We start from the raw sequence: 25,733 nt of genomic DNA on the forward strand, positions 1-25,733 counted from the left end.
TTAATAGCTCCAAGATTTTTTGTTTCTCCATTAGCTTTGAATGATGCAGTGAAACTAAAGTCTTCATAAAAAATTTTTTTTTTAAATGTGATGTAAGTTTTCAGTCAGTTTGTCAGTTATTTGGCCTTACCGGTTGTTGGAAATCATCTTTATCTAAAATATTGCTGGTCACATTAATGGTGTGTTAAAAAAAAAAATATATATATATATATATAAACTGGATCTTAAGTTTACAAGATTTTTGTATGACACTGCTGACTTTTTTTTTTTTTTTTTTTTTTGACGAGTTTTACGTGGAAAGGGTGTGAGACTATGTTTCACATTTTCATCAAATACTTCTCTCTGTCTCTTTCTGACTGTGTTTGTTTGTCTGTCTTTTTGTCTCTCTTTTTTCTCACGGTGTGGATCATCTCAACCATTTGGAGATTGCTGCTATTTCAGGCTTATCTTAGCCTTGGATTGACGTTTCATTGTACAGTATCAGTATCAGTATCAATAGCTCAAGGAGGCGTCACTGCATTCGGTCAAATCCATATACGCTACACCACATCTGCCAAGCAGATGCCTGACCAGCAGCGTAACCCAACGCGCTTAGTCAGGCCTTGAAAAAAATAAAAATAAAACTGAATAAATAAAATAATAATAAGAAGAAGAAAGAAAAATAAATAAATAAATAAATAAATAATAATAATAAAATAAATAAATAAATAATAATTATAAATGAAAAAAATGATAATAATAAATAATTTTTTTAAAATAATAAATAAATAAAAGATATATGAAAAAAAGACATAGGGATTTGGCAGCAGTTAAAAAAAACAAAAACAAAAAAACTTCCCCAAAATGCTGTGGGATTGCGAGTCCTACAATGTTCATCAAACTGTGGACACAAGTTTTTCAAGTGGAAGATGTACCACGACTTTCACCAGGCCAGACTTTATGGTGTCCCTCCCAGGTGAACCGACTGCCTGATATGTTTACACCACAGTCAAGTCATAGGCTGGTTTCATAAGACATATACAGCAGATGGAACCGGCACTCCCACCACTCCCTTCTGGGACTGGTGAGGCGGGTGGCTAGACACCCTTATGGAGATCCATAAAAGGGCGTCGGCTCAGGAGAGCCACCGACGGCCATCTAGCTCCACCGTGCTGTGTGCATGCCACACGCAGTTGGCCCCCGGGGTGTGTCTACCCATGCATGCGAAGTCTGGATCCGGCAGAATCTGCGGAAGAAACCTATCGGTTCAACGGAGAGGAAGGCGGTTACAGCAACGCACTGTGGAGTGCAGAGAGCAAGATGAGACACCGAAAGGATATCTTGGTCATCCACTGCATCCGTGCTCATCCTCCAGTCGTCTCGACTTAGTCTTGCCACTGGAAATTGGTGGACCCGGACGAGAGAGTGAGGTCGACGTTGCGCAACTCCTCTTCACTTTAAACAAACTCATCGCGCAAGTCATCAGTCATCCTCTCATGAGCATCCTTCCCCCCACCCCACCACCACCCTCCCCCCATCCCCCGTCTGGATGACAACGATGGTCATCATCGATCTCGATGGACACACCACCACAGCAGATGGAACTGTTCAGTTCATGCTACGATTCCCAGAAATTTATTCCACCTATGTTTGATGACTGGGTCTGACTTAGTGATGTTCTTGGGATAAATTGGTCTGACTTTACTAGAAGAAAGTTTCTCTTTGCTCCAGGATAAATCTCTTAGAGGGTTCCATCAATGTTGTCTTCAGCTACATGATACATTTTTATTAATCTTATTGGAAAATTATGTGTGGTAAAAACGAGCCAGAGAATACTGTTGCCAAAACTGCTTTACCATATTATTACTGTAAACTACCGAGTAAATGCCCATCCCTCGCACGCCCATTCTAGGTTAAAAATTGTGAATAACTAAAATAAAATAAAAACATCCATCCTCCACATTAAAAAAACAAACAAAAATTTTTTTTAAAAACAAGGGACTAACATTAATTCACTTTGCTGTTTGTTGTCATGTTGCTTTATAATGCATTACAGATTTAGAACTAGAAATAGAAAAGAAAACACCTGCACCTGCAAATACACACACACACACACACACACACACACACACACACACACATGCTTTAAATCACCATAAAACATAAGCCTGGGAATGTTGTGTAGTGGGTACTTGCTTTGCGCTCTTGACAGAGAGAAACAAGAGACAAAGAAATGTGTCATTTAACAAACAAGTGAACATGACGTTACTTTAACACAGTGTCATGTTTCAGTGGCCGTTTTGTTCTCACTCCCAGCTCAACCAGTGCAGTATAATGAAAATATAGAATAAGAAAATGGGCTCCCCCAAAAGGTAAATAACCCAGTGAATACCCCACTCCCCAACTTAAGGGTGTAATTTGTGCAAAGTGGGGGTGGGCGCTTACAAGGTAATTTACAGTTTATCAACTACCATCTATCATTGATAAGACACTAAGGACAGTTTAAAAGCTTTGATTATGTATTAATCCACAAAAAAAGGCAAAAAAAGAGACAGAAACTATCTCCTGTTTCAAGTTAGCAAACACATGCTCAAAGAAAAACATTCAACATCTTTACTCATTGCTTTGATGATGTGCATTTTGAAACTGATACATGTATTACTTCCACAGAGTGATATCTGCAAGCTTTTGGCTGTATCACAGAGCCTTTCCCAGCCATACAGTGTGATGTGGCCAGGTGTTCATTGTGCCAAAGTTGGGATGAGGGTGTTTCTTGTCATCGTTGTTCATTTATTTGCTTTTTCTTTTCTTCATATTTGAAATATTAAGGCAGAATCCATATCCTGTTGCATGTTTCATAAAGTAATAAAAGTGTAAATGTGTGGTTTTCTCTCTCTTTTTTGTTCGTTTGTTGTTACATGTGTGTGTGTGTGTGTGTGTGTGTGTGTGTGTAGTAGCAGTAGAAGTAGTAGTAGTAGTAGTACAGTCTTCAGTTTTACATCATTCCATTATAAGTGATGTAAGACAGTGTGTGAATTAGTAGTAGTCTTAGAAGTGGTATCAGTAGTTAGGTAGTAGCAGTAATAGCTGCAAGGTAAGTATTTTCTGATGATCTATCTATTTGTCTCTCTCTCTACACACACACACACACACACACACACACACACACATACATTCATACAAGCTTTAAATCACCATAAAAAGTAAGCCTGGGAATATTGTGTGGTGTGTACTTGCTGTGTGCACTTGGCAGAGAGAAAGGAGAGACAAAGAAAGACACAGGGAGGACAGACAAAACTCAGTAACAGAAAGAGAGAGAGAGAGAGAGAGAGATGGTAACAAGAAACAGCGAGACACAGGCACTGTCAGAGAGAGACATGAGGACGAGAGAGAAAGAAAAGAATTAAAAAAATTCTTCAAATTGTAAAACTCTATTTCGAAATACATCAAAGCTCAACAAACAAATTAAAAATTAAAAAAAAGAATAAAAGAGATTTGTTTTTTAAAGATGTAGTTATCATGTGCAAGCACACCAAAATATATCACATGGTTTTATCAAGATTATAGGCCTTAAAAACCACACACCACATTAAAACAGTTTCTTCAATATACAACAAAATAAACTGATAACTGAATGAAAAATAATGAAAAAGATTTTTCTTCAAAGATGCATACCAACTCTTCATGAACAAGTATACAAGATCTAAATGATAACAAAGTATAAGAAAATTAATTATATTGCACAATACACCAAATATTTCACTTTGTTTTGTAAATATCCTTGATGGCATATAAACCAAGGAAAAAACTATAAACAAAAAACCAAAAAAAAACACACCAAAAAACCCCCAAAACAAACAAACTTCAAAAACAAATAAAAGCAAAAAAAGGCATGTTTACAGTTTCAGTATGGAATGTCTTAGTTAACTGCTATTGCCTATCAGTATAAATGCATTTTGTACCTTAATATGGCAAAGCCACCAGACTCCAAGCAAAAGCTGATTTAGGCTTCCCCTCAGTTTGTGTACATAAATCAGTTTGTGTACATAAAAGAGTAAAAAACTACAAATACCCTGTGTAATGCACTAAATGAACGAGAAAAAAAAAGAAGGAAACAAAAAAAGGAGCAACACACCACCATGTATGGACATGGAAGCAACACTATAAGCCAGCACAGTTTGTGTGTGTGTGTGTGTGCATATGTGTTTGTGTGTGCCTATGAGGGTGTGTGTGTATGTGTTCAGTTTAACGTCTATTCTCAAAATGTGATATAGGACAACAAAAACAACCAACCAACCAACGCTGATCAATCTACAGCTCACGAACTGACCACTGGAACGTAACTGGTATAAATTTGAAAACATAATGATTCAACATCCTTGGAATAAGAAAGGACTGGAAAAATTAATAAATTATGCAATTAACTCCAATTTACAAAAAAATACTGATGACACCAGAACTGATGAAAAAACGGGAATGTGGAGTTTCAGCATGTGGCATGTTTTGACAGAGCTATGAGTCAATAGCGCTATGAGTCAATATTGCTATTGACCATTATCACTAGAAACAAAAGCTTTATGCAGACAACCATTATGTGACTGCCACATATGCAAGTGATGTTTCATGATATCTGGACAACTGTTATGTGACTGCCACATAAGTAAGTGATGTTTCCAACATATCTGGTTTTAATACACCAACGTTTCAGCAGAGCAGCTGAACACACAAAACGCTTGAACGTTCAACTCACTACCGCAGCAACAAACACACTTCAGGAAGTGAGCCCAGCTTTGGTCGCTTCATCAGTGGCCGCTGAAGGCAGCAGATGCAGCAGGTTCTCCCAGCTGTACGTAGCACTGCTGTAGTCACGGTCCTGGAAGTTCAGATACTTCTTCATCGCCTCGGGCACAGGCAGCTGTCCCATCAGCGACGTGATCTGCCTCCTCTGGCCGCCATGGGCCACAGTATTGCGTTCCGTCACGCACCCACGGGTGGCGCTGCGAGCAAGCTGCAGCAGAGAGAAGGGGTTGGCTCTGCGCAGCATAAGGAACGCATGGAGGTTGTCCTGCTCCTTGTTCCTCCCTGGCAGATGCACCCAGCTCGTGTGGTGAGACGCGTCTTGACCTTCACCATCAGTGCTGTTCGGGGCGGAGGAGGGTGGTATTTCCGTCTCCAGAGGCCAGCCCACATTGGCCAGGTAGTACACAGTGGGCAGCAGACCACAGAAAGCCAGGCTCTGCAGTGGTGGTCGCCTGGAAGTAAAACAACAACACCACAGCTGTTATGGTGAAAAGCAGTCAGAACTGGGTTTATCTGGTGGAAAGTCAGCATCATTCATCAAAAAGCTAAATGCAAAACAAACAAACAAACAAACAAAAAACAACCCAGAAAACAAAACAAAACCCCCAAACTCTGCTGAAACCTGCTTTTTCCTCCCCCTTGTTTTGGCTGCATACATGGTGGGGTAAAAAAACAACAACAGTCATACAAGTAAAAGCCCACTCATGAACATACAAGTGAACGTGGGAGCTGCAGCCCACGAATGAAGAAGAAGAAGAAGAAGAATCCATGGGCCCCATCATCCATGCCATTTCAGATGCATCACTCCATGCCTCTCATACCCTAGGATCCTTACACAGCCACAGCAAAGCTTGTCTTTTGCAGTTCCAGTGCAAGCAATTCAAAGGGGGCCATTGATGTTATGTTGCTATGAGGTTACACATCAGGAAACCAAGTGCTACAGCCAAGACTATTACTCAGTGGTGTTCAGTTGTGCCTTTATGCAGGACACCACTTAGTCCCCTACTGGTGATAATACTTGCTTGGTGCATGCAGCCAGACTGAGTATTTCCTCCAGAGTGAAGACTCATCATTTCCAGTTCCAAAGATGTTGACAGGAACTCACCATAAGCATGGAAGTAGAAAAGAAATTTAAAACTGCTGAAAGTCCTCATGAGAGTGGGACAATTTGTTCTTTCTTTATTTGATGATGAATGATGATGACCAGACTGCTACAGAGGTCTAGTGACATTTGGAAGCCTGTGGCAAAGCTGCACACTATGCGTTTTTCGTATGTTAATCATATCCAGGTGTTAGCTGAGACCATGAGGGCCAGACCAATCCTGTCAATGTGACACCCCTTTCAGTTTTCAAACCTTGACGCTGTAGTGTGTCAGGTGCCTATGGCTGAACCTAGAAGTGATAGTCAGGTGCCTGCAGCTGACTCTTGAAGTTGCAGTGTGTCAGGTGCCTGTGGCTGAACCTAGAAGTGATAATGTGTCAGGTGCCTATGGCTGACTCTTGAAGTTACAGTGTGTCAGGTGCCTATGGCTGAATCTTAAAGTGGTAATGTGTCAGGTGTGTCAGGCCTGCCACACACTGCCTCTTGTTTACCCCCTCCTCTACATCCCTCTTCCCCACTCCTTACTCACTCTTTTCCATGCCCCCCAACCTTTACCTGCCTGTACCTATCCAAGCAACAAAAAGCTCTATCTTTCTACATTGAACATGTGTGGGTTTTTTTCTTTTTTATTTTGTTGGTTTGTTTCTTGTTGTTGTTTTGTTGTTGTTGTTGTTGTTTTTTGGGGGAAGGGTGGTGTGTGAGTTGGGGGGGGGGGTTGTTGTTTTTTTTGCTGCCACATTATATGCATTATTTCAGTGGCATTACTCCAACCCTCTCAATCAGTCACCCTGATACACATCCTCACCAGGGTTTGTCTGTCACAGTCCCAGGATCGGCAGTCCCACAGGGAACTATTCATGAGTGTTCCTGAACTGCTTTTATCCACGTTTGTTTTACTCTTTTTGTCACAACAGATTTCTCTCCCTGCATTTTGGGCTGCTCTCCCAAGGGAGAGCGCGTCGCTACACTGACAGCGCCACCCTATTTTTATTTTGTATTTTTTCTGCCTGCGATTTTATTTGTTTTCCTATCGAAGTGGATTTGTCTACAGAATTTTGCCTGGTACAACACTTTTGTTGCTGTGGGTCCTTTTACTCACGCTAAATGCATGCTGCACGTGGGATCTCGGTTTATCGTCTTATCCAAATGACTAGCGTCCTGACCACCACTCAAGGTCTAGTTGAGAGGAAGAAAATACTGGCAACTGCTGGTGTGATTCAAACCAATGCGCTCAGATTCTTTCGCTTCCTAGGCAGACGCGTTACCTGTTGGCCAACACTCCACTTATGCCATGCCATGCCATGCCATGCCATGCATTCCTGACTGGACTGACCTTGTGGCACCCGCCTCCATCAGAGTCCAGGGTTCGAGCTTGGAGCCCGCTTCCACCAGGACCTGGAGGGCACCTTGCCCCTCCTCCATGGCCTCTGCTTGGCCCCTGGGCATCAGGCTGCTACACAGCAGAGAGCGGATCATGCACTGAAGGGGCGTCAGGTTGTCTCTGTCTCTCGTGGCCAGGTCCGCTCCATTCTCCACCAGCAGCTTCACCTTGGCCTGACATGTCTTGGCGTTGCGAGGACCCACTGAAACAAGTAAACATGATACAGAAGAATGAAGTTGTTGGTTTTTTCTACAGAATTTGGGACATTTTGTTTTCTTCTACTTCTTCTTCGTTCATGGGCTGCGACCCTCCCATTCACTCATAATCATATGCTTGAGTGGGCTTTTAGTTTTATGTGTATGACCCTGCTGCTCAGGGCTGTGAACTATTCTTCAATGCCAAGCAGTCATGGGTGGCATGGCTGCTTTTAATCCAGGTAAGGAAGACAACCACTAAATACATTTTATCCTGATTTCATTTCAAGGAAGACAATTACTTCAGATACACTACCTGTACCTAATCAAGCAACGGAACATTGTTTTCAAGGGAAATAAGGCAAATTATCTAATTACTTTTTTTGATTAACTAATGACAACATACTTCTTTTAATTAACACATATATATGATGGGGTTGCTGTTCATGAAAGTATATGGAAACCAACAGGAACACAGTATAACAACTATGAAAATGTATGTCCAGGAAAACCTTCACGACCGTATTTTTATCTCATTTGTCATGGATATTTTGAACATGCATAGAAACGAGATGATCACATCAAGAGAACCGAATCACAAAATCATACCAATATAATTTGTGCCATTGTACAGTAATTAAACAAGTAACTCACCCAGTGAATTGGCTGCTGCATGGAGAGGAGATGTTCCATTCTGATGTATATGGTTGGGGTTTGCATTCCTCCTGAGAAGACATTCTAAGATTTCTACCTGAGTACTCAGCACAGCATCATGCATGATCGATGACCCAGCTTCCTCGTGGAAAACAGCGTCAGGCCTGGCATCCAACAGTGCCTCCAACACAGCAACATTCTGAGCCCGAACTGCGTAGTGCAGTGGTGTGTAACCAGCTCCAGATTTGTGGCTCATGTCTGGAGAATAGCCAAGGAGAAGGGAGACAATCTCCAAATCACCATCTTCCACAGCAAGAGAAAATGGTGATCTTTGCTGTGTGTTCATGGCATTGACAGACACACCCATCTCCAGCAGCTTGCTGATCAGCTCCAGTCTGGACTGGTGACTGGTGGTTCTGACCCTGCAGGCTAAATGGAGAGGAGTTTCTCCACTGTTGTTTGCATGATCAGTTTGGTCTGGCATCTGTGTGATGATCCTCTGGGCAAAGTCATACAGCCCTGCACCAAGCAACAGATGGATGGGGTACTCTCCCTGTTTTGTCACCACATCCAGGTTGATGGAACGCTCCAGTAAAAGTCCAACGATAGCGTCATCCCAATCCACAGGTTCCTTTCTAAGAACCACCCGCTGATGGTGATCGATGGGCAGAAGCTCTGTGGCGTTTAGAGGCTGCACTGCCTTTGTTGCAATCTCAAGAGGAAGCATGTCTCTGTAGGTCACATACCGTGTGTCAGCCCCTTCATCAAGGAGAATTTCCACCATCTCTTTCATGTTGGTCACAATGGCCAGGTGCAGAGGTGTCCGACCAGGCCTGTCCTTCAGGTTCAGCACAATCTCTTGTCTGGTGTAGTCGTTACCTTCCACACAGGTGATCTCTTGAAATTCAAATCCACTCTGTGTGAAAAGCTGCTTCAACTTCAACATGGGTTTCAGGCGCCACGTGTGTGTCAGCAAATGCTGTAGTGTCTGAATGTCCCCCTTTTGCACGGCTAGGTGCAACGGATAGTTGCCATTGTTATCTGTGGTATACTCTATATCACTATTCCTTGGAACTTTTTTAAGAAAAGTTTCCAAAACCTCATTCCTCTCGCTCATGACGACCATAGCCAAAGCGGAAACACATCCGTCTTCTTCACTGGTTCTGATGTTTGGATCTGCATGGTGCTTGAAGAGTGTTTCAAGAAGATGTTCCTGACATGCCTGAACAGCAACATGCAAAGGTGTCAGTTTCTTTTTTGTTCTGGCAGCATTGACATTTGCCCCAGAAGACAGCAGCTCCTCAACAACAGCAAGCATCCCCTGATGACAAGCAATGTGAAGAGGAGTCAGTCCTTCTCTATTGGACCCACCCACCGTGCAACCAACAGACACCAAGAGACGCACGTTTTCTACTGGCCCAAACAGAGCAGCAAGATGTATAGGCCGTTGCCCATCCTCGTCTTCTACATTGAGGGGAGGGTTGTATCTCAGAACATCTCTCACTGCCTCTGGGTTTCCACGACTGACGGCAAGCAGCAGACACTTCCCAAGGTCTGGCCTGTCCTCTGACAAAAAGATTAATCATCAAAGATATAAAAAAAATCTCCGAGTTAGAAAGGTGCAACTAAAAGGATAGAAATTAATGGAAATTACACATTCTCTGTGTTTCTGCATAGTCATCTAGAATCCTTACCTACTAGCATGTTCACAGCACAAAGTTAAGAAAATGTTAACATTGTTCTGTCAAACGGTGAAACAAACAATAAATATGATAGTCTGTTATAGTAATACTCACTAGCCATCAACTTAACTTAAAAAATCATTGGAATATGTTCAAATTAGGAGTCTAAATGAAAGGCACTGGAGAAGGAAATAGTTCAGTTGCAAGAATACTGACATTTGAATTAATGAAAGAAAGATGCAAAAAGTAAATGACAGTTTTGAACAGTGCACACCACACTGACCACTAATGAAAATTACTGCAACTGATTGTTTAGGAGATGAATATCTTTTTGTTTGGTTCAGTCCAAACTCGTTATATTGAATCATGTGTAAATGATTCTGTAACCCAAGTTTTCAAAAGTTGCTTGAAATGTGGATAGAGAGAGTGCGAAACTGTTACCTGACAACACCTGAAGCCATCTTCCTCTGTCATTCATAGAAACAGCTCCATCAAAATACTCTTCGGCAGCTTTGCAATACGCCATAGTCTGGGAAAATAAAAGAACTTTATACAACATATGCAGATGCGTTATATATGCTCAACAAAATGGTGCAAAATGAGATGATGTAAAATACAGACCAGCTCACACTGAATATGGTATAACTTTAAAATACATATATATTGAGGAGTCCCCCCCTTCCAACCTGACTCATTAACCCCTTGTGTTCCAGGTCTTTGACTCAAAAGCACTGTTGTGTGCCAAGGCACAGCTGATAAAGAGTGGTAGTGCTAACATCATACAATGTTTGCACTCCCCTGTATGAACTTCTTCATTCAACATTTTAGCCATTTAATATAGTTTGAAAGCAAATATTTTGCTCTGAAAAGTTACCAGTGGAAAAAACCCATTAAATAAGTTAATGCTGATAACAGCACTGCTATTCAATCTTCCAAACTGCCCAAACTGCATGCCATTTTTTTTCTTTAATGAATATGACTATTTTGAGAAACACACGCACTGATGTACATACACTTAACAAACACATGATGGGAAATGTGAACACACACACACAAGAGCTGCCAGGCTCTGGGGAGTCAGTTGGTTTGGCTTGATATTTGGTAATAAGATTTGTTGTTCTTATGAAAACGTTCTTGGAAGTTTTAGTCAAGTAACTTCGACCCACTGCCTAGCAGACGAACTCTGAGACTCAACAGCCAATCCCACAATCTCGTGGTTCTTTGTTTGTCGCCCGATGCGCGCGCATGTCAATAATAAAATGAACCTGTGACCGAATGATGCTCCACAAATGCCACACGTTTCCTACCACATAACTGACAGTCAGACAAGGAAATGTCCGATGAATTATTATAAATTTGTGTTGACATTGCGTCTTAATTTTTGGTTGCTGGAAGAAAAAATCCACCGCAGACAGCCCAAACCTACCTGATTACGTCACCACAAAAAACCAAAACATCAAAGTACTATATATTTAAATTTTAATGATCATATCACAAAATCAGGAAAGAACGCAGCAGGAAATCATGTAAATCTTTAGCGAATGTGTGTTGTTGACAGACATATTTCCAACAAATCAACACATGTCCCTGTTTAAAAGAAACTATAATTTATACAAATAACTGCTTCACTAAATGTCACAGGTGAGACACTCACGATGGCCAGGTGTTTTATTGTTTACAAAGGGAGTTAAACCGGAAAGGGATTGTGACGTCAGCGTCTTTTTAGTCCGACGGAACAAAATAACAGAACAGTGATGCGAACAGCTGTGACAAGCACGGGGAAAATACAAACCATTTAAAAAATAACAAAACAGCAACTAATAAAAACCAGCGCGATAAACTGCTGCTTGCTGCATGCTCCTAGAAGGTAATACGTTTCAATGAAATATCTTTAACTGAATCTTAGAGTCACTCACTATAATCCTTCTCACTCGGATAAAGTTATTGCGGCATATGTGTGTGTGTGTGTGTGTGTGTGTGTGTGTGTGTGTGTGTGTGTGTGTTTTACATTTATTTGCTTATTTATCATCATTGTTGTCTTTTTTATTTATTTATTTATTTATTTATTTATTATTATTATTATTATTATCATCATCATCATAATTATTTTTACCTTTTTTCTTCTTCTTTTTTCTTCTCAAGGCCTGACTACTGCCGGAGTCACTGAGTCAGTAGCGCGGCCCCCAGCCCACAGTCGGTGTAGCCACTAATGCCTCAGAGGCGGGACCATAGAGACATTGTATGTATCAGTGGGCGGGACGGACAGTCCCGGCTGACCACAGATTAACTGCAGGAGCTGTTTGAATGGTGATGGGGTTCATCACTGACCATGCAAGCCCCCGGCCTACCAGGGGCTCCACTCCCGCCGGGATGCCGGATTTTATTCAGTGGGGGTTACTCTTTTAAAAGCAGCCTATGACATCAGTTGCTTAGCTTCATCCACAAAGCTGTCAGTCTCAGTCAGTGGGGCCATTTCCCCGGCATTGACTGGAAGACTCGTGGAGGGCGGGGACCTCTCGTTACCCCTGCAGGTCCAAAGGACCTACTCACTGTCCACCATTCAAAAGCAGACCTAGCATACCTATACCTTTTCCCCTTATTTCCTTATCTAATGTGCGATACTACAGGAGTAAATCCCGGTAGTCGAGTCCAATGTGTTGACTGGTCACTTATGGTTACCTCAACAACCACAACTGACGTCCTCTTTGATGCACAACAGTGTTCATACGAGACGTACAGTTCAACATGATCAGTGATGACATTGCCGTGGATCTGTCGTCGTCGTCGTCGTCCAGATGCAGGCCTGGGCAGATAAATATGGAGGACAAGTTGTTGCCCATGTAATACGCCCCCCCCCCTCCCCCGCCCCCCTCTCTTCGCTCAGTTCTAGTTGAATCCATGGGAAAAGCAGAAGCCAATACACCTGGCACCATGGGCGACACAGAAGCTGCCGGAAAGGAGTTGGTTACAATAAGACCACCTAAGGGACTCCGACTCAGGATTTACTGTCAGGGTTTACTCCCTTAGCCCCTTTGTCCTTCTCCATGATGAACTATCTTCCCAGGCTAACGAGCTCCATCTACCCGTGAAGCTGTGTCGATAGAATAAAGCCTGTGGAACTAGAGGCTGCACTATCCTTCACTGAGCAAGAGGATCAAGAACTTCTTACATAACCTGTGGCGCAGCAAGATGCCACCAGAGGACCAACTTTTTGCAGTGGGTCGTGTCATCCCGGGTGTTCCTCAGAGTTCAGTATCCAACCGACCCGGCCTTTGTTTTCACAAGTTTAGACGCGACAACTCCAATAACATTATCAAGGTAAAAATGTCACATTATTTGGAGATAATATTCTTTCCTATGACAAAATGATCAAGAGTCAGCATGATGCCAGCCTATGGCAGAACTGGAAACCACTAGGTGTTGAATGAAGTTTAACGTGGATACGTACCATCTATATATCACCAAGGAATGGAAATCAGTCACCCATGATTCCACCAAGCTCCATTATGGCCAGACAGAGTCCTTGCAAAAAGCCTGGTGGACAACGCAAAGTATCTGAGTACTGAGATCACTGGAACTTGAAGACAGTTGGAATTCATAGGCTATGTAACCAAGACCAACAATTCAACATCACTGTTTTCACTCACCGTAACATCCAAGACAATTTTCTTAGAGCCAAAACCAACTTCAACCGAAAGGCCTTGCCGCAAGAACAGTTGTGGAATATATTAGTGCAGCACTACTGGACCCCTGTTCAATAAATTTGAGAGTCCAGGGCCGGAGGCAGACTGACTCGATTTGGTCCAACAATGCAGTGTCTCCCACCCTGGCGGCGGACTTATAAAAGTTCGTGAGTGCCTCAGTTCAGACTCGTCGGCAGCCTTGAACTCCAACCCTCAAGACGGGTTGGAGAGCAATATCCAATATCAAAATGAAGCACAGTGTCGTCAGTGGTGTTTGTTCTCCTGGCGGAATCCCGTTCCCAGCCTCAGTGTGGTCAAGTGTTGTCGGAGTTGGTGCAGCAGCAAACTCAGACGGACAGACAGACACGCAAGTACAGTCACATTTTTTAATCCTTATTCCATCATCACACTGTTGAATGCCAGCCTCACAGAAGCATTTTCGTCACAGTGGTTTACATTATGACTTCCAAAACTGCGATTGAAATCCTCAAACTGAATCACAGACACCTGCCTCTCTCTCTCTCTCTCTGTGTGTTGTGTGTGTGTGTGTGTGTGTCTGGGGGGTGGGGGGAGGTGTGTGTGTGTGTGTGTGTGGGGGGGGGGGGGATCAGTTTAGTGTGCATTGATGATAATGATTTTTTTTTTTTTTTTTTTGCTGCCCCATCATCTGCGCCGTTTCAGTGGCATTACTCCCACGCCGCTCATTTAGATTCCCCCATACACGGCCACACCCGGGTTCGTCCGTCGCAGTTCCAGCGTCGGCAGTCCACAGGGAACCATCGATGTTAGGTCGCCAGGAGGCCACACACCAGAGGAGACCCTGCACTGCTGCTGAGTCACTTCGGTGGTGTTCAGTGGTGCCTGTTCTGTTTTAACGTACTTAGGACACCACCTACTAAGCCCCCTACTAACGACAATAATGGCTTAGTCGCGGAGCCAGACTGAGTGAGCGTCTCTCCCAGAGTGGAGACCGCCACCACATCCCTCAAACAACAGTCCCCCATGAATCCGCCGACACTGACGACATTGACAGGACTCACCCCAAGCACGGAAGTGGAGGGGTATCGAAACTGAGGTCACCATGAGAGCAGGGCATGAAAGGCCACAGACTTTGAGACTATTTTGTTTTATATTGCTGACGATGGAGGAGGAGGATGACGATGATGATGACGATGTTGCTATGGAGGTCCATTTTGGTTTGGGACTGCGTGACAAGGGTGTACTCTACGCTTCCTGTCATAATGATATCCCGGCGTTAACCAGGCCCGAGAGATACAGACACTTCCAGTGTTGGTCAGGTAATTAGAGCAACACACCCAAAGACGCATCCTTGAAGTGGATGACACTCGACTGTGTGGTCCCAGTCTCCCCATTTAAGCCCACAGCACACTCAACTCTGGGTAGGAGCCGGCCACGGGCCGAAAAACCCACCTCCGCTGGGATTCGAACACGCGTCCTCCCAGCCGTCAGTCCGCGACGCTAACCACTTCGCCACGGCGGCTGGTATAATGATAATTATTATCTTGTTGGCTGCAGCAGTAATACGCTAAATGTACCGGTGAACATGGCACCGGATTTCAAACTACAGCACTGAAAGGGATGAGGCCAAGCTCATCCGGGTTCACAGCGCTATGTATATATTTTAAAATATTTTATTGTCTATTGTTTTAGTAAGAATCAGTATCTGGCCATTGTTTTTCTTTCTTCAAGTTATTTCCTCGGAGTGTCTTTTCACTGAGTTCTTCACTAATTTCCCGGTTACAGTTTCAGTTTCAGTTGCTCAAGGAGGCGTCACTGCGCTCGGACAAACCATATACGCTACACCACATCTGCCAAGCAGATGCCTGACCAGCAGCGTAACCCAACGCGCTTAGTCAGGCCTTGAGACCCGGTTACAAACGCAGGCGACTGACCCCGGTTCAGTTCCAAGCATACCCAGCATGACGTTTACCATAAAGAGGTGCCGTTGCATTTTGGTTTTGTTTTTGTTTGTTTGTTTGTTTTTGTTTGTTTTTGGTGACCCATTCAGTTCCAAGCATACCCAGCATGACGTATACCATAAAGAGGTGCCCTTGTATTTTGGTTTTGTTTTTTGTTTGTTTGTTTTTGGTGCCTTTGTACTACATGTATGTGCAAGTACTTGACATTTACAGTTCATTTTATAAGTACACCTTTGTACTCGGATACTTTGAGCAAGCGGCAAACCGGCCGAAAAGTCCCAACGTGACAGCTCCGTCGGACTCCGCAGTGACAAATTAGGCCATGATAAGCCTGCCGCAGGATATGCTCCCAGCTTTCAACCTGAAGACATCATCGTCAGTCACTGCAGGGAGTAACAGGCACCGCCGGGCCAATCCCAACAATTAAAAATTGCTTTGTCATACCTTTTAGGTGTCCTAGTAGTCGGGTAGAACTAACTTCAGTTGAAAGACTGAGCTAGTACCAGAAGACTGCCGGTATGAGTGGAAGAAGGCACTGACGGACACGGTAGTACCCCGGCCGCCGCATCTTCAATTAAAAAAAACAACAGTCAACCAGCCAACACAAGGAAAGTGCTCCAAATTGACGAGAGCAAGTATCTGGAGACGACAGTTACCACTGTTCCTCCTCTTAGACATGTTCTTGACATGTTCAAAGCATGAGTTCTCAAAAGCTTCTTTCAGTGAAACTTAAATTACTCTAGCCCTGATCGATCTAGCTATCAGTGGTCTTGCAAACTGACCAACACAATGTGTAAGTGCCATCCATATGGCGGATGCCATGCTTTTACGCATGGGATGGATACCCGCGTTATTTGTGTAAGCCTCAGTAATGAAACCGTGAGGACACACTTCGTCGCCGGCTGTGCACAGCCGCAGACATATACGCAGTTGTCAGCATATAAGCCGAATACCCACGGCTGCGCACGCCGCGGCACGCACGCGCGCAAGCACACACACACACACACACACACACACGCTGACACACACACACACACACACGCTGACACACACACACACACACACACACACACACGGCACACACACACACATCAGTCATTATCATCAACATCATCTATGTATGATCCTCCAAAATATTAGCAGAAAGCCCATATCATCATGATTAATTGATGAGTTTACATCTTTTTTTCAGTGGGGCACTTTCGGCAGTTCCTTTCTTGACAACACAAATGTCAGTCTCCCCTCCAACCCTGGTCTCGCCGCCCTTTCTTCCAGGTTTGATTGATTTGAAAATAGAACAGCCGGTCTCGTCATTCGGATGAGACGACGGATTAACCGACGTCTTAATTGTGTGCAGATGCACTTGGCACACTGTAAAAAGAACACTTGACAAGTGTGTTAAGGCAAAATTCTTTTGAAGAAATCCATTCTCATACACACACAAATTTATGCATGCACACTGACAAGACTTGACCAGCGCGTTGGGTTATGCTGATGTCAGGCATCTGCCCAGCAGGTATGGCTTGGCGTCTATGGATTTGTCCGAATGCAGTGATGTTTCCTTAAAAAACTGAAACTGAAACTGGTAAAAACAAAACAAAAACGAAAACAAAAAAACAAACAAACAAACGAGGATTCAAAGAACGGGGACAGTTTCGCGGTGTTGAGAACTTCTCAGGTTATTGTGTCCGCATTGTTCGGTCCAGATTTCTCTCTGAAAGGGCTGCAGAGACGAACTACACATTTCGACCACCTCTTCCCATCCACTTTCACTGTAAACACCGCCCCCCGTTGGCAAAAACGACCACTATCCTGTCAATCAAAGTCTCAAACTATTTTTAGGATTTGCTCGCACCGAACAGCCAATCACCCACAATGCATTTTACCGGAAAAAGACTGTCTCAGTGAGCAGGGGTTTTCCGTGAACAGCAAGATCCGTTCTATTCATTTTTGTGTGACTGCACGCTCGTTCCATGGTGAGCTGTGTAAAATATCAAGAACTACAAAGACTGCAGAATCTGTCGAGATATGAATAATCGATTTATTTTGAATACAACATCCACACCTAGTTTTTAATTTTTTTCGTTTGTGGCTGTGTTCTGAATGTTCTGTGTTCATTTGTCGAGAAACGGATTTGGATGCGTACGCAGCGTATCACAATGGTTCTCGAGCTTGGTTTCCGTTTACATTTGATCAAACGTATGTGTAATGTGGTTTTTCATTGTTAATGGGCGGTAGACTAAGTAAACATTTCATCAGGCGTTAAACTCAAGTATTCATTGCCAGGCATTACGTAAATGGCAATCAAGGTGATAGCTTACTCCACACAAGTACTATACAGTATAGACTGACAAGAAAAGTACAGTGGTAGTACTACTACAGTACTAGTTGACGGTTATTGTGTTAATAATGTGTTTTTTGTGTGAAAGAAAAAGATTAATTTTACCGCATGTTGAATGAGTAACTGTCATTTTTCTGCTGTATTTGGTTTGAGTGGAGCAAAGTTAAGTCACAGAGGGAGAGAATCAAAATGTTGATTGTAGCAACTCACTTTGAAGATTTTTATTCATCTTTTTGTTTTTAAGCAATGGTTGGTGATGTCAGAAAAATCTATCACCAAATTTTATTTCTGGTTATCTGAAAGACTGCATGCTATTTTTCTATCATTGTATTTCTTTGACAGAATAGTTTTTGTTGGTTTAATGGTGTTAATGAGTCAGTGAATTCAGTTCCAGCTTGATTCATGTCATTTTGAATGTTGTGTAAGATGCACTCTTTTTTGTTGCAATGTTGGAGCTGAAAACAATAATAAAATCTGTGACCCTTGATACTTTGTGCAGGAGCTGTTTTATCTTGTTCAAGAGTGACCTTATCAATATGGCAGAGAGTGGTGAAGGGGGTGGCATGACAGACACCATGTTACCCAGTCAAGTTACATTGGATGCTCTTGGCCAGCCACAGCCCTTGGAGGAAAAGGTCCTGTCAGAGGATATGGATGCCAGTATCCTGGGCAACATCCTGGAAATGGAGGGGACAGCAGCAGAACTGAAGGAAGATGATTCCTCTATCATGGAAGCGCTGGCAGAATGTGGAGATGATTTGGATAACGGAGATGAGGACTATGAGGAAGAAGAGGAAGAAGATGAGGAAGGAGATACTGATGATGATGATGAGGAGGAGGAGGATGAGGATGAGGAAGGGGATGATAAGTCCGGAGATGAGGAGATTGCAAGTAAAGGCTTAGATGTGGCAATAGACTTTGAAATGCCTGATTTTTCTTCCATGATGGAAGCAGAAGGCACTTCACTGTTGGAGGGAACTGTTGACACTGACCTTGTTCTCAAGACTGAGCCAGATTCAGAGACTAGTATGACTGACAGGCAACCAGGTGATAAGAAAACTGATAGCAAAACGACCAAGAATATGAAAAGAAAGAGACAAGGAAAAGAGAAAAATGTTAAATCAAAGAAGACTAAAAAGGAAAGAAAAAAGAAGAAAAAGAAATCTGATGGAGATTCGAAGGCAGACTCCAAGTCACTGAAAGCATCTGACAGGAGGAGAAATATAAGGTTAGTACTGTGTATTTTTTTCTTATCAGGGGTGTACATGCATGTGCACATTGTGTGTGTGTGTGTGTGTGCGCGCGTGCGTGCATGCGCGCATAATTAAGCTACATGATATGCATGTCTTATTGACTCTGTACATCTTGTCACTTAATCTTGTCAGTGATGCATATCTAGTTTACTCCCTGCTCTCTCTGATCACCTACTGAGTGTGTGCATTTATGGGCAGTATTATACATGTAATTTGTGAGTGTTAAAGAGAGATTAGAGGGTTAGAGGAAGTGATCAATGGTGCTTGTTGATCTTACATTGTCATAGATATTGGTGTCCACCATAAACACGCACACATACACACACACACACACACACACACACACACACACACACAAACACACACAACTAAACTCACACACGTGTGCATGCATGTATCCATGCCTACACTCATACACACACACACACACACACACACACACTGACACACACACTGACACGTTCGTGTACAGAGACATTAACACTGACTCACACACCCCTCACAGAATGGCCTAAAGTTATATTGATTTAGTCTACATGTGATTATCTCAACCCAAAATGATGTCTGTCAGAGGATCAAGGGAAGGATGTGCTGCTAAAGATGGTATCATAACTTCACATCATCATGATAATGTCTTTGAAAGAGGATACCATTTAGCTAGTTTAAGACTTAAAGAGCATTCTTTGGCACAAATATCTGGAAAACTGGTGTTAAATTACTTAAAAAATATTTTTTGTTTTCCAGATTGTGAGTGAGCAAGAATCAGATGTCACCATCAGGACATAAAATATCTCTTTTCAGAAAAATCATTGGTGAAAAAGACCTGGACAAGGAAACACTGGATGCCCAACAAGAGGAGTTTGACCGCCAGCAGCGGCTGATGGAGCAGAAGAGACAAGCCATGAGCAACATGATGGCAGGCTCCAGCAGCAGAGCAGCATCTGGCTCTGGGGCCAGTGGCAGTGGCAGTGGCAGCTCCACCGGTACTGGGGCCAAGGAGGATTTGCTCAAATCCCTGCTGCAGTGTAAGTTGTGAACTGATGTCAGTGTGAAGTGTAGAGTACCTGTGTGTTAGTATGAGAGTAACCCTGGTACACTTGTGACCCGGTACACATGGTAATGAAGGCATTCTATTTTATTCTATATTATAACATTAAAGAAAACATAATGTAAAGAAATAATTAAGTTAGTCATTTATTTTTTATTCATATTTTAGTTTTTTCTGTGCATGGAAGTAGGCTAAGATTTGGCTTTCTCTTGAGTTTTCAGATCTTTCTTCTGACTGACGTTTATATATTACAGCTTAAAATTTGCCTTTTGTAGTATTTGTAAATGTGTGTGTACAGCTGCTGAAGAGGAGGCAGTGAAGATTGAAAAGAGAGAAGTTGAGAAGAAGAAGGCAGAGCTGATCCCTGCCTCAGAGATCAAGAAGGAAGTTCCAGAGGAGCAGGAGGAGAAGGAGAAACCATCCAAAGGTCAGTGTGTCTGTGCTAGTTTCACTTAGTGTCAAAGAGTTTGGGACTGAGTGCAGATCTTGAAAATAGTGACAGTTATTTTGTTAGATTGTTTAAAATGAATGGATAGTCACATGTTTGTGAATGATAGTTGAATATGATTTATTAGTAACTTGTATTTATGAATGATGGTTTAACTCCGGATGATGGGCCCCAGTCAAGGCCTTACTGGTTTACAACTGTTTCAGACGAAGGAGTTGATCAGGGCTAAGAAAGTTTTGAATTTTGGAGTGGCACCTACTTTGCATGAGGTGTTATAAGCTAAGAACATCTTAACTAACCTTTCCACTCTCCACTCAACCAATAAAAAAAATTATATGATTTATTAGTAACTTGTATTTATGAATGATGGTTTAACTCCGGATGATGGGCCCCAGTCAAGGCCTTACTGGTTTACAACTGTTTCAGACGAAGGAGTTGATCAGGGCTAAGAAAGTTTTGAATTTTGGAGTGGCACCTACTTTGCATGAGGTGTTATAAGCTAAGAACATCTTAACTAACCTTTCCACTCTCCACTCAACCAATAAAAAAAATTATAAATGCAGAGCGTGTTGATTTTCTCATGAGCAGCAGTTATTTTCTCTGTGACTGGTTCACATGAACAGTGTGCATCAACAGTGGTGTCTGACCTAGTTTCTTCTTAGTCACAAGGCAGACAACAGAATTAGACGAAGGGGGCCTTTCTTAGCTAGTAAAAATTCTGAATTCAGTCTGTTTCAAACTCTTGCATGCTTTCCTCATCAGTGTGTGCTAAGTTTGAACAAAAAATATAGATATTTTCATCATCTCATTGGATGATGGCATAAGATGGGAGGAAGTTAAATATTTTGTCCCCACCTGTTACTGATCAGTTTGGAAGTTTTTTGTTCATAAATTCTAATATTTGTTTTTTAGTTATTTTATTTCTTACCCATATAAATGGGCTGTATGTGGGTGAAGTCTTGGTGGCTAACTGGCAGTACTGAGTTCACATGACTTACAGTAACACACATTTATATATGGATGGTTGATTGTAATGAATTATGAGGAATGAATCTGTAAGAAATGTCTTCAAAATATACAGTGAATGTCATTCAGAAAAGCAATGCTGTATTCACACTTACAAAGACCCCATCCACCTTTACAAAAGTAAATTACAAATCAAACCTTTTCGATGTGAACATATTTAGTCCCAGAGGGTTTCTTTTTCTTACTTGTACAAGGTAGACTTTTCCCCCCTTTTTTTGTTGGTTTGTTTGGTGAACTGTAGGATTCTTGTAAAAAAAAAAAAAAAAGTGTTTCTAACATGAGATGAATTCCTGAACCTGAATACTGAATGGTTGCAGTTGACGTCATTGAGCTGAGCAGTGACTCTGAGAGCGATGACGATGACTGTGTGATGGTGGCCAGTTCTGACGAGGAGGACAGAGACCAGGTGGCCGAGCCCGAGGACCTGAACGATGGAGGAGCACACATCAACGATGAGACGAACTGCCGGGACGAAGAGGGGCGGGTGCTTGTCAATGTGGGTCATCCTAGCGATGACCCAGACATCTTCCTGGCCCCGCAGATGGCTAGGGCCATAAAGCCCCATCAGGTGCGTGCCGTGTCAGATCGGGGAATTCGATTATTGAGGTCACTGACTTGTCAAAATCAAAACAGTGATTGTGATTTCATGATACAGAATTAATTTGATTGTGTTTTCTCCATGTCAGTATTTTCTCAGTTTGCAGGCTCAAACCCTTATCTGTATATGACAGATCCACAGTTGAGGCCTTTGAAATTACGCAGCAGTGATGAGTGTAAATGTACCCTTCAGATTTTTTAATTACTTTTTTTTCTGTCCCTTATTGCCTGAACAATGGAACCTGTTACTTTCCCATGGGTAAACCTAAAAAGATGCACAGAAGAAACATGTATGTGTAATTTGATGTTTTTTCTTGTATGTGCTGTAATAGATATTTTAAGATTTGTGTATTTTAATGTAATTGATATAAGTCATGCTGCATTTGTAAAGATTGAGATAAAAAACCAAACAACAACAAAAAACAAACAAACAGAAAAACAGAGAGAGAGGGGAAACATATTTGGTGAGTGTTGAATGTGTCAACAGATTGGAGGTGTGCGGTTCCTGTATGACAATTTGGTGGAGTCGCTGACACGCTTCAAAAGCAGCGCAGGGTTTGGATGCATCCTGGCTCACAGCATGGGATTGGGCAAAACCATACAGGTCAGTGAATTACTCATAAATAATTGAGTTAACGGTTCAACCGTTAACAACAACCAGCTGTTAATTATTTTGACAATATTAATTTCTTCTTTTCTTTAGGGGTTATACTTTGCAGGAAAGTTGCCAACACAGCCCAGAAATGAAAAAAAAGTCATTTTATAATGGTAAATGTCTTTTGGTTTGTTCTGCTGTGGAAGATAAAAGAAATTTCTTTTATTTCATAGTATGCAATAAGATTTTAAGTAGTTTGAGGTTATGTACCGCATGATTTAAAAAAAAAGAAGCTGTTTTGTTTGTACAGGTGATATCATTCATTGACATCTTCCTGCGTCATACTGAGGCCAGGAAGGTGCTGTGCATCGTTCCCATCAACACTCTGCAGAACTGGATGGCAGAGTTTAACATGTGGGACCCAGCCGAAGACGAGCCCCCACCCCCTCAGCCTCCAGGCAAGGCCAAGGATGGGAAGAAGGCAGAGAAGAAGCCCCGGGAAAGAAGCAAGAAGGCCAAAGAATCCAACTCAAAGGCCGGGGGGAAAGGGTCCAAGGGGAAGGGGGCCTCAGCAGTGAGCGCTGCAGAGCCAGGACAGCAGCATGTGATGGGGGACATGGCCATGGGGACAGGTGTCCAGGGCTCACTGCCAATGGCTAGTGGGGAAGCACAGGGCATGAGCTTCTTTGACAGACCAGGAGTGGGTCTGATGGGGAACATAGGGGCTGGAGACCTAGCCTCTTTGGCTGGCAGCCAGGTCGGTGGGGGCAGTATCAACCACATGGGGAACTCAGGCCTGGGACTGCCTGTAGGACAGAACAGCTACCTGAATTCTCCGGGCAACAGCATGCAGGGCATGAACGTTAGTCAGATGGGGAGCTGTGGAGGGTCCTTTCAGGAAATGCCTTGGATGACTTCACCCATGGGACAGCCTGGGGGCTCACCGTTCGCTTCTGCCCAGCATAATCCTAACATGAGAATGTCTATGTCAACGAACCAGTCAGGTATGAGCAGTGCTTCTCAAAGTCCATTCCCAGGCACAGAATTCAGACATAGTCCTATGGACCCCAAAGACTTTGTTTCCTATGGAAATCCAATGACCTCATTTAACAGTTCATCTAGTGCTAGTACAATCAGCTCGTCAGGACATTTGACAAGCAATCCCTTGGGAAGTGTAGGGAGCTTGATGGAAGCGGACAGGTGGCACAGAGCAGACAATTCCCACGCAGGACTGGAGGGCACCTCACTCAGTGGTTCCTGCCCCAGCAGCCTGATGGATGCCTCCATGGATGTGTCCAATTCGGCCAGTGCTGGGGCACTGCTGGGGGGGTCGTGTGGAAGTCCCATGAGCCATCTATCTTCCAATTCTGTCATGAATGGACCAGAAACCTCTGGCAGTGCTAGTGGTGAACAGATAGGTAGGCTGCCAGTGGAGGATGGACTGGAGAGGTTCATGGGGCCAGGTGCAATGGGCAGAAATGGCACAAACATGGGTGGTGGGTTGGGAGTGGGTATGGCAAGCCCCTTCAGTTCTCTGCTGTCATCGTCGGGTGTTCAAAACAGGATGGACCCTTCATCCTGCGGCAACCTGTCTAGCGTTCCATCTCCTCTGACTCAGGTCAGTGCTGGATCTCCCCTGACAACCAATGCCAGAAACAGTCCATCCTGGACCGGCACTCCTCCAGTCCCCTCCATGCCCTCTGCAGCTGACACAAAGCCGTGTGAAGAGATGGCCAGGGGGTCTCTGGGGCCGTCAGGGGATGCAACCTTTCCCAGTGTAAGCAAGGATGCAGAGGGGCTTGACAGAGAGGGAGAGAAAGCAGTGAGGGATGGAGGAAAGGCTGTGGAGGAAGGCCAGGGTGACCAGGCCAAGGGCAGTAGTGCACAAAATGAGGATGGCAAAGGTGGTGTGGAGGGCGCCAAAGAGAAAGAAGTCAAGGAAGTGAGGAACAGGAACTTCAAGGTCTTTTTGCTCAACGACAGCTGCAAGGCCACTGCCCAGCGTGCCAAAATCATTGGTAGGTTTTTTTGTTCTTTAACAACATACACGACAGAATGTTAGTTCTACTGCTTTGTGTAGTTTTTTTACAATTAAAGCAATATTTGCTTGATTTTATTTCATTAAATGATGGGTGCAACAGCTGAGTGGTCAAAACACTGGACTTTAAATCTGAGGGTCCACCAGCCGCCGTGGCGAAGTGGTTAGCGTCGCGGACTGACGGCTGGGAGGACGCGGGTTCGAATCCCAGCGGAGGTGGGTTTTTCGGCCCGTGGCCGGCTCCTACCCAGAGTAGAGTGTGCTGTGGGCTTAAATGGGGAGACTGGGACCACACAGTCGAGTGTCATCCACTTCAAGGATGCGTCTTTGGGTGTGTTGCTCTAATTACCGGACCAACACTGCAAGTGTCTGTATCTCTCGGGCCTGGTTAACGCCGGGATATCATTATGACAGGAAGCGTAGAGTACAGCCTTGTCACGCAGTCCCAAACCAAAATGGACCTCCATAGCAACATCGTCATCATCATCGTCATCCTCCTCCTCCTTCATCGTCATCACTATAAACAAAATAGTCTCAAAGTCTGTGGCCTTTCATGCCCTGCTCTCATGGTGACCTCAGTTTCAATACCCCTCCACTTCCGTGCTTGGGGTGAGTCCTGTCAATGTCGTCAGTGTCGGCAGATTCATGGGGGGCTGTTGTTTGAGGGACGTGGTGGCGGTCTCCACTCTGGGAGAGGCGCTCACTCAGTCTGGCTCCGCGACTAAGCCATTATTGTCGTTATTAGGGGGCTTAGTAGGTGGTGTCCTAAGTACGTTAAAACAGAACAGGCACCACTGAACACCACCGAAGTGACTCAGCAGCAGTGCAGGGTCTCCTCTGGTGTGTGGCCTCCGGGCGACCTAATATCGACGGTTCCCTGTGGCCTGCCGACGCTGGAACTGCGACGGACGAACCCGGGTGTGGCCGTGTATGGGGGAATCTAAATGAGCGGCGTAGGAGTAATGCCACTGA

General features: G+C 43.6%; 2 protein-coding genes across 6 annotated transcripts in view; one reads left to right on the forward strand and one right to left on the reverse strand.

Annotated features, from left to right (window-relative positions):
• Window positions 1-288: 288 nt before the first annotated feature.
• On the reverse strand, window positions 289-11,489 carry LOC143284807 (uncharacterized). 2 transcript variants are annotated; one of them, XM_076591848.1, is made up of 5 exons: window positions 11,447-11,489; window positions 10,234-10,321; window positions 8,111-9,676; window positions 7,215-7,464; window positions 289-5,231 (listed from the first exon to the last, which is right to left on the reverse strand). In XM_076591848.1, the coding sequence occupies exons 2-5, from the start codon at window positions 10,316-10,318 to the stop codon at window positions 4,751-4,753; spliced, it is 2,382 nt and encodes a 793-aa protein (XP_076447963.1). In that variant the 5' UTR covers window positions 10,319-10,321; window positions 11,447-11,489; the 3' UTR covers window positions 289-4,750. The 2 variants fall into 2 exon arrangements, with proteins under 2 accessions (XP_076447963.1, XP_076447964.1); XM_076591849.1 differs by lacking the exon at window positions 11,447-11,489 and adding an exon at window positions 10,845-11,395.
• Window positions 11,490-17,324: 5,835 nt separating this feature from the next.
• Window positions 17,325-25,733, forward strand: part of LOC143284808 (uncharacterized) — a 33,317-nt gene continuing 24,908 nt past the window's right edge. For 3 of the 4 annotated variants that reach the window (XM_076591850.1, XM_076591853.1, XM_076591852.1), the window contains exons 1-7: window positions 17,325-17,391; window positions 18,256-18,984; window positions 19,811-20,034; window positions 20,356-20,484; window positions 21,849-22,099; window positions 22,616-22,732; window positions 23,034-24,741. In XM_076591850.1, coding sequence (XP_076447965.1) covers window positions 18,293-18,984; window positions 19,811-20,034; window positions 20,356-20,484; window positions 21,849-22,099; window positions 22,616-22,732; window positions 23,034-24,741 — 3,121 coding nt within the window. In that variant the 5' untranslated portion in view covers window positions 17,325-17,391; window positions 18,256-18,292. Of the gene's footprint in view, window positions 17,392-17,470; window positions 17,615-18,255; window positions 18,985-19,810; window positions 20,035-20,355; window positions 20,485-21,848; window positions 22,100-22,615; window positions 22,733-23,033; window positions 24,742-25,733 lie in introns of those variants that run through there. The other variant, XM_076591851.1, reaches the window with a different exon arrangement.

Source organism: Babylonia areolata, chromosome 8, assembly GCF_041734735.1.
Source record: "Babylonia areolata isolate BAREFJ2019XMU chromosome 8, ASM4173473v1, whole genome shotgun sequence".
Lineage (NCBI taxonomy): Eukaryota > Metazoa > Mollusca > Gastropoda > Neogastropoda > Buccinidae > Babylonia > Babylonia areolata.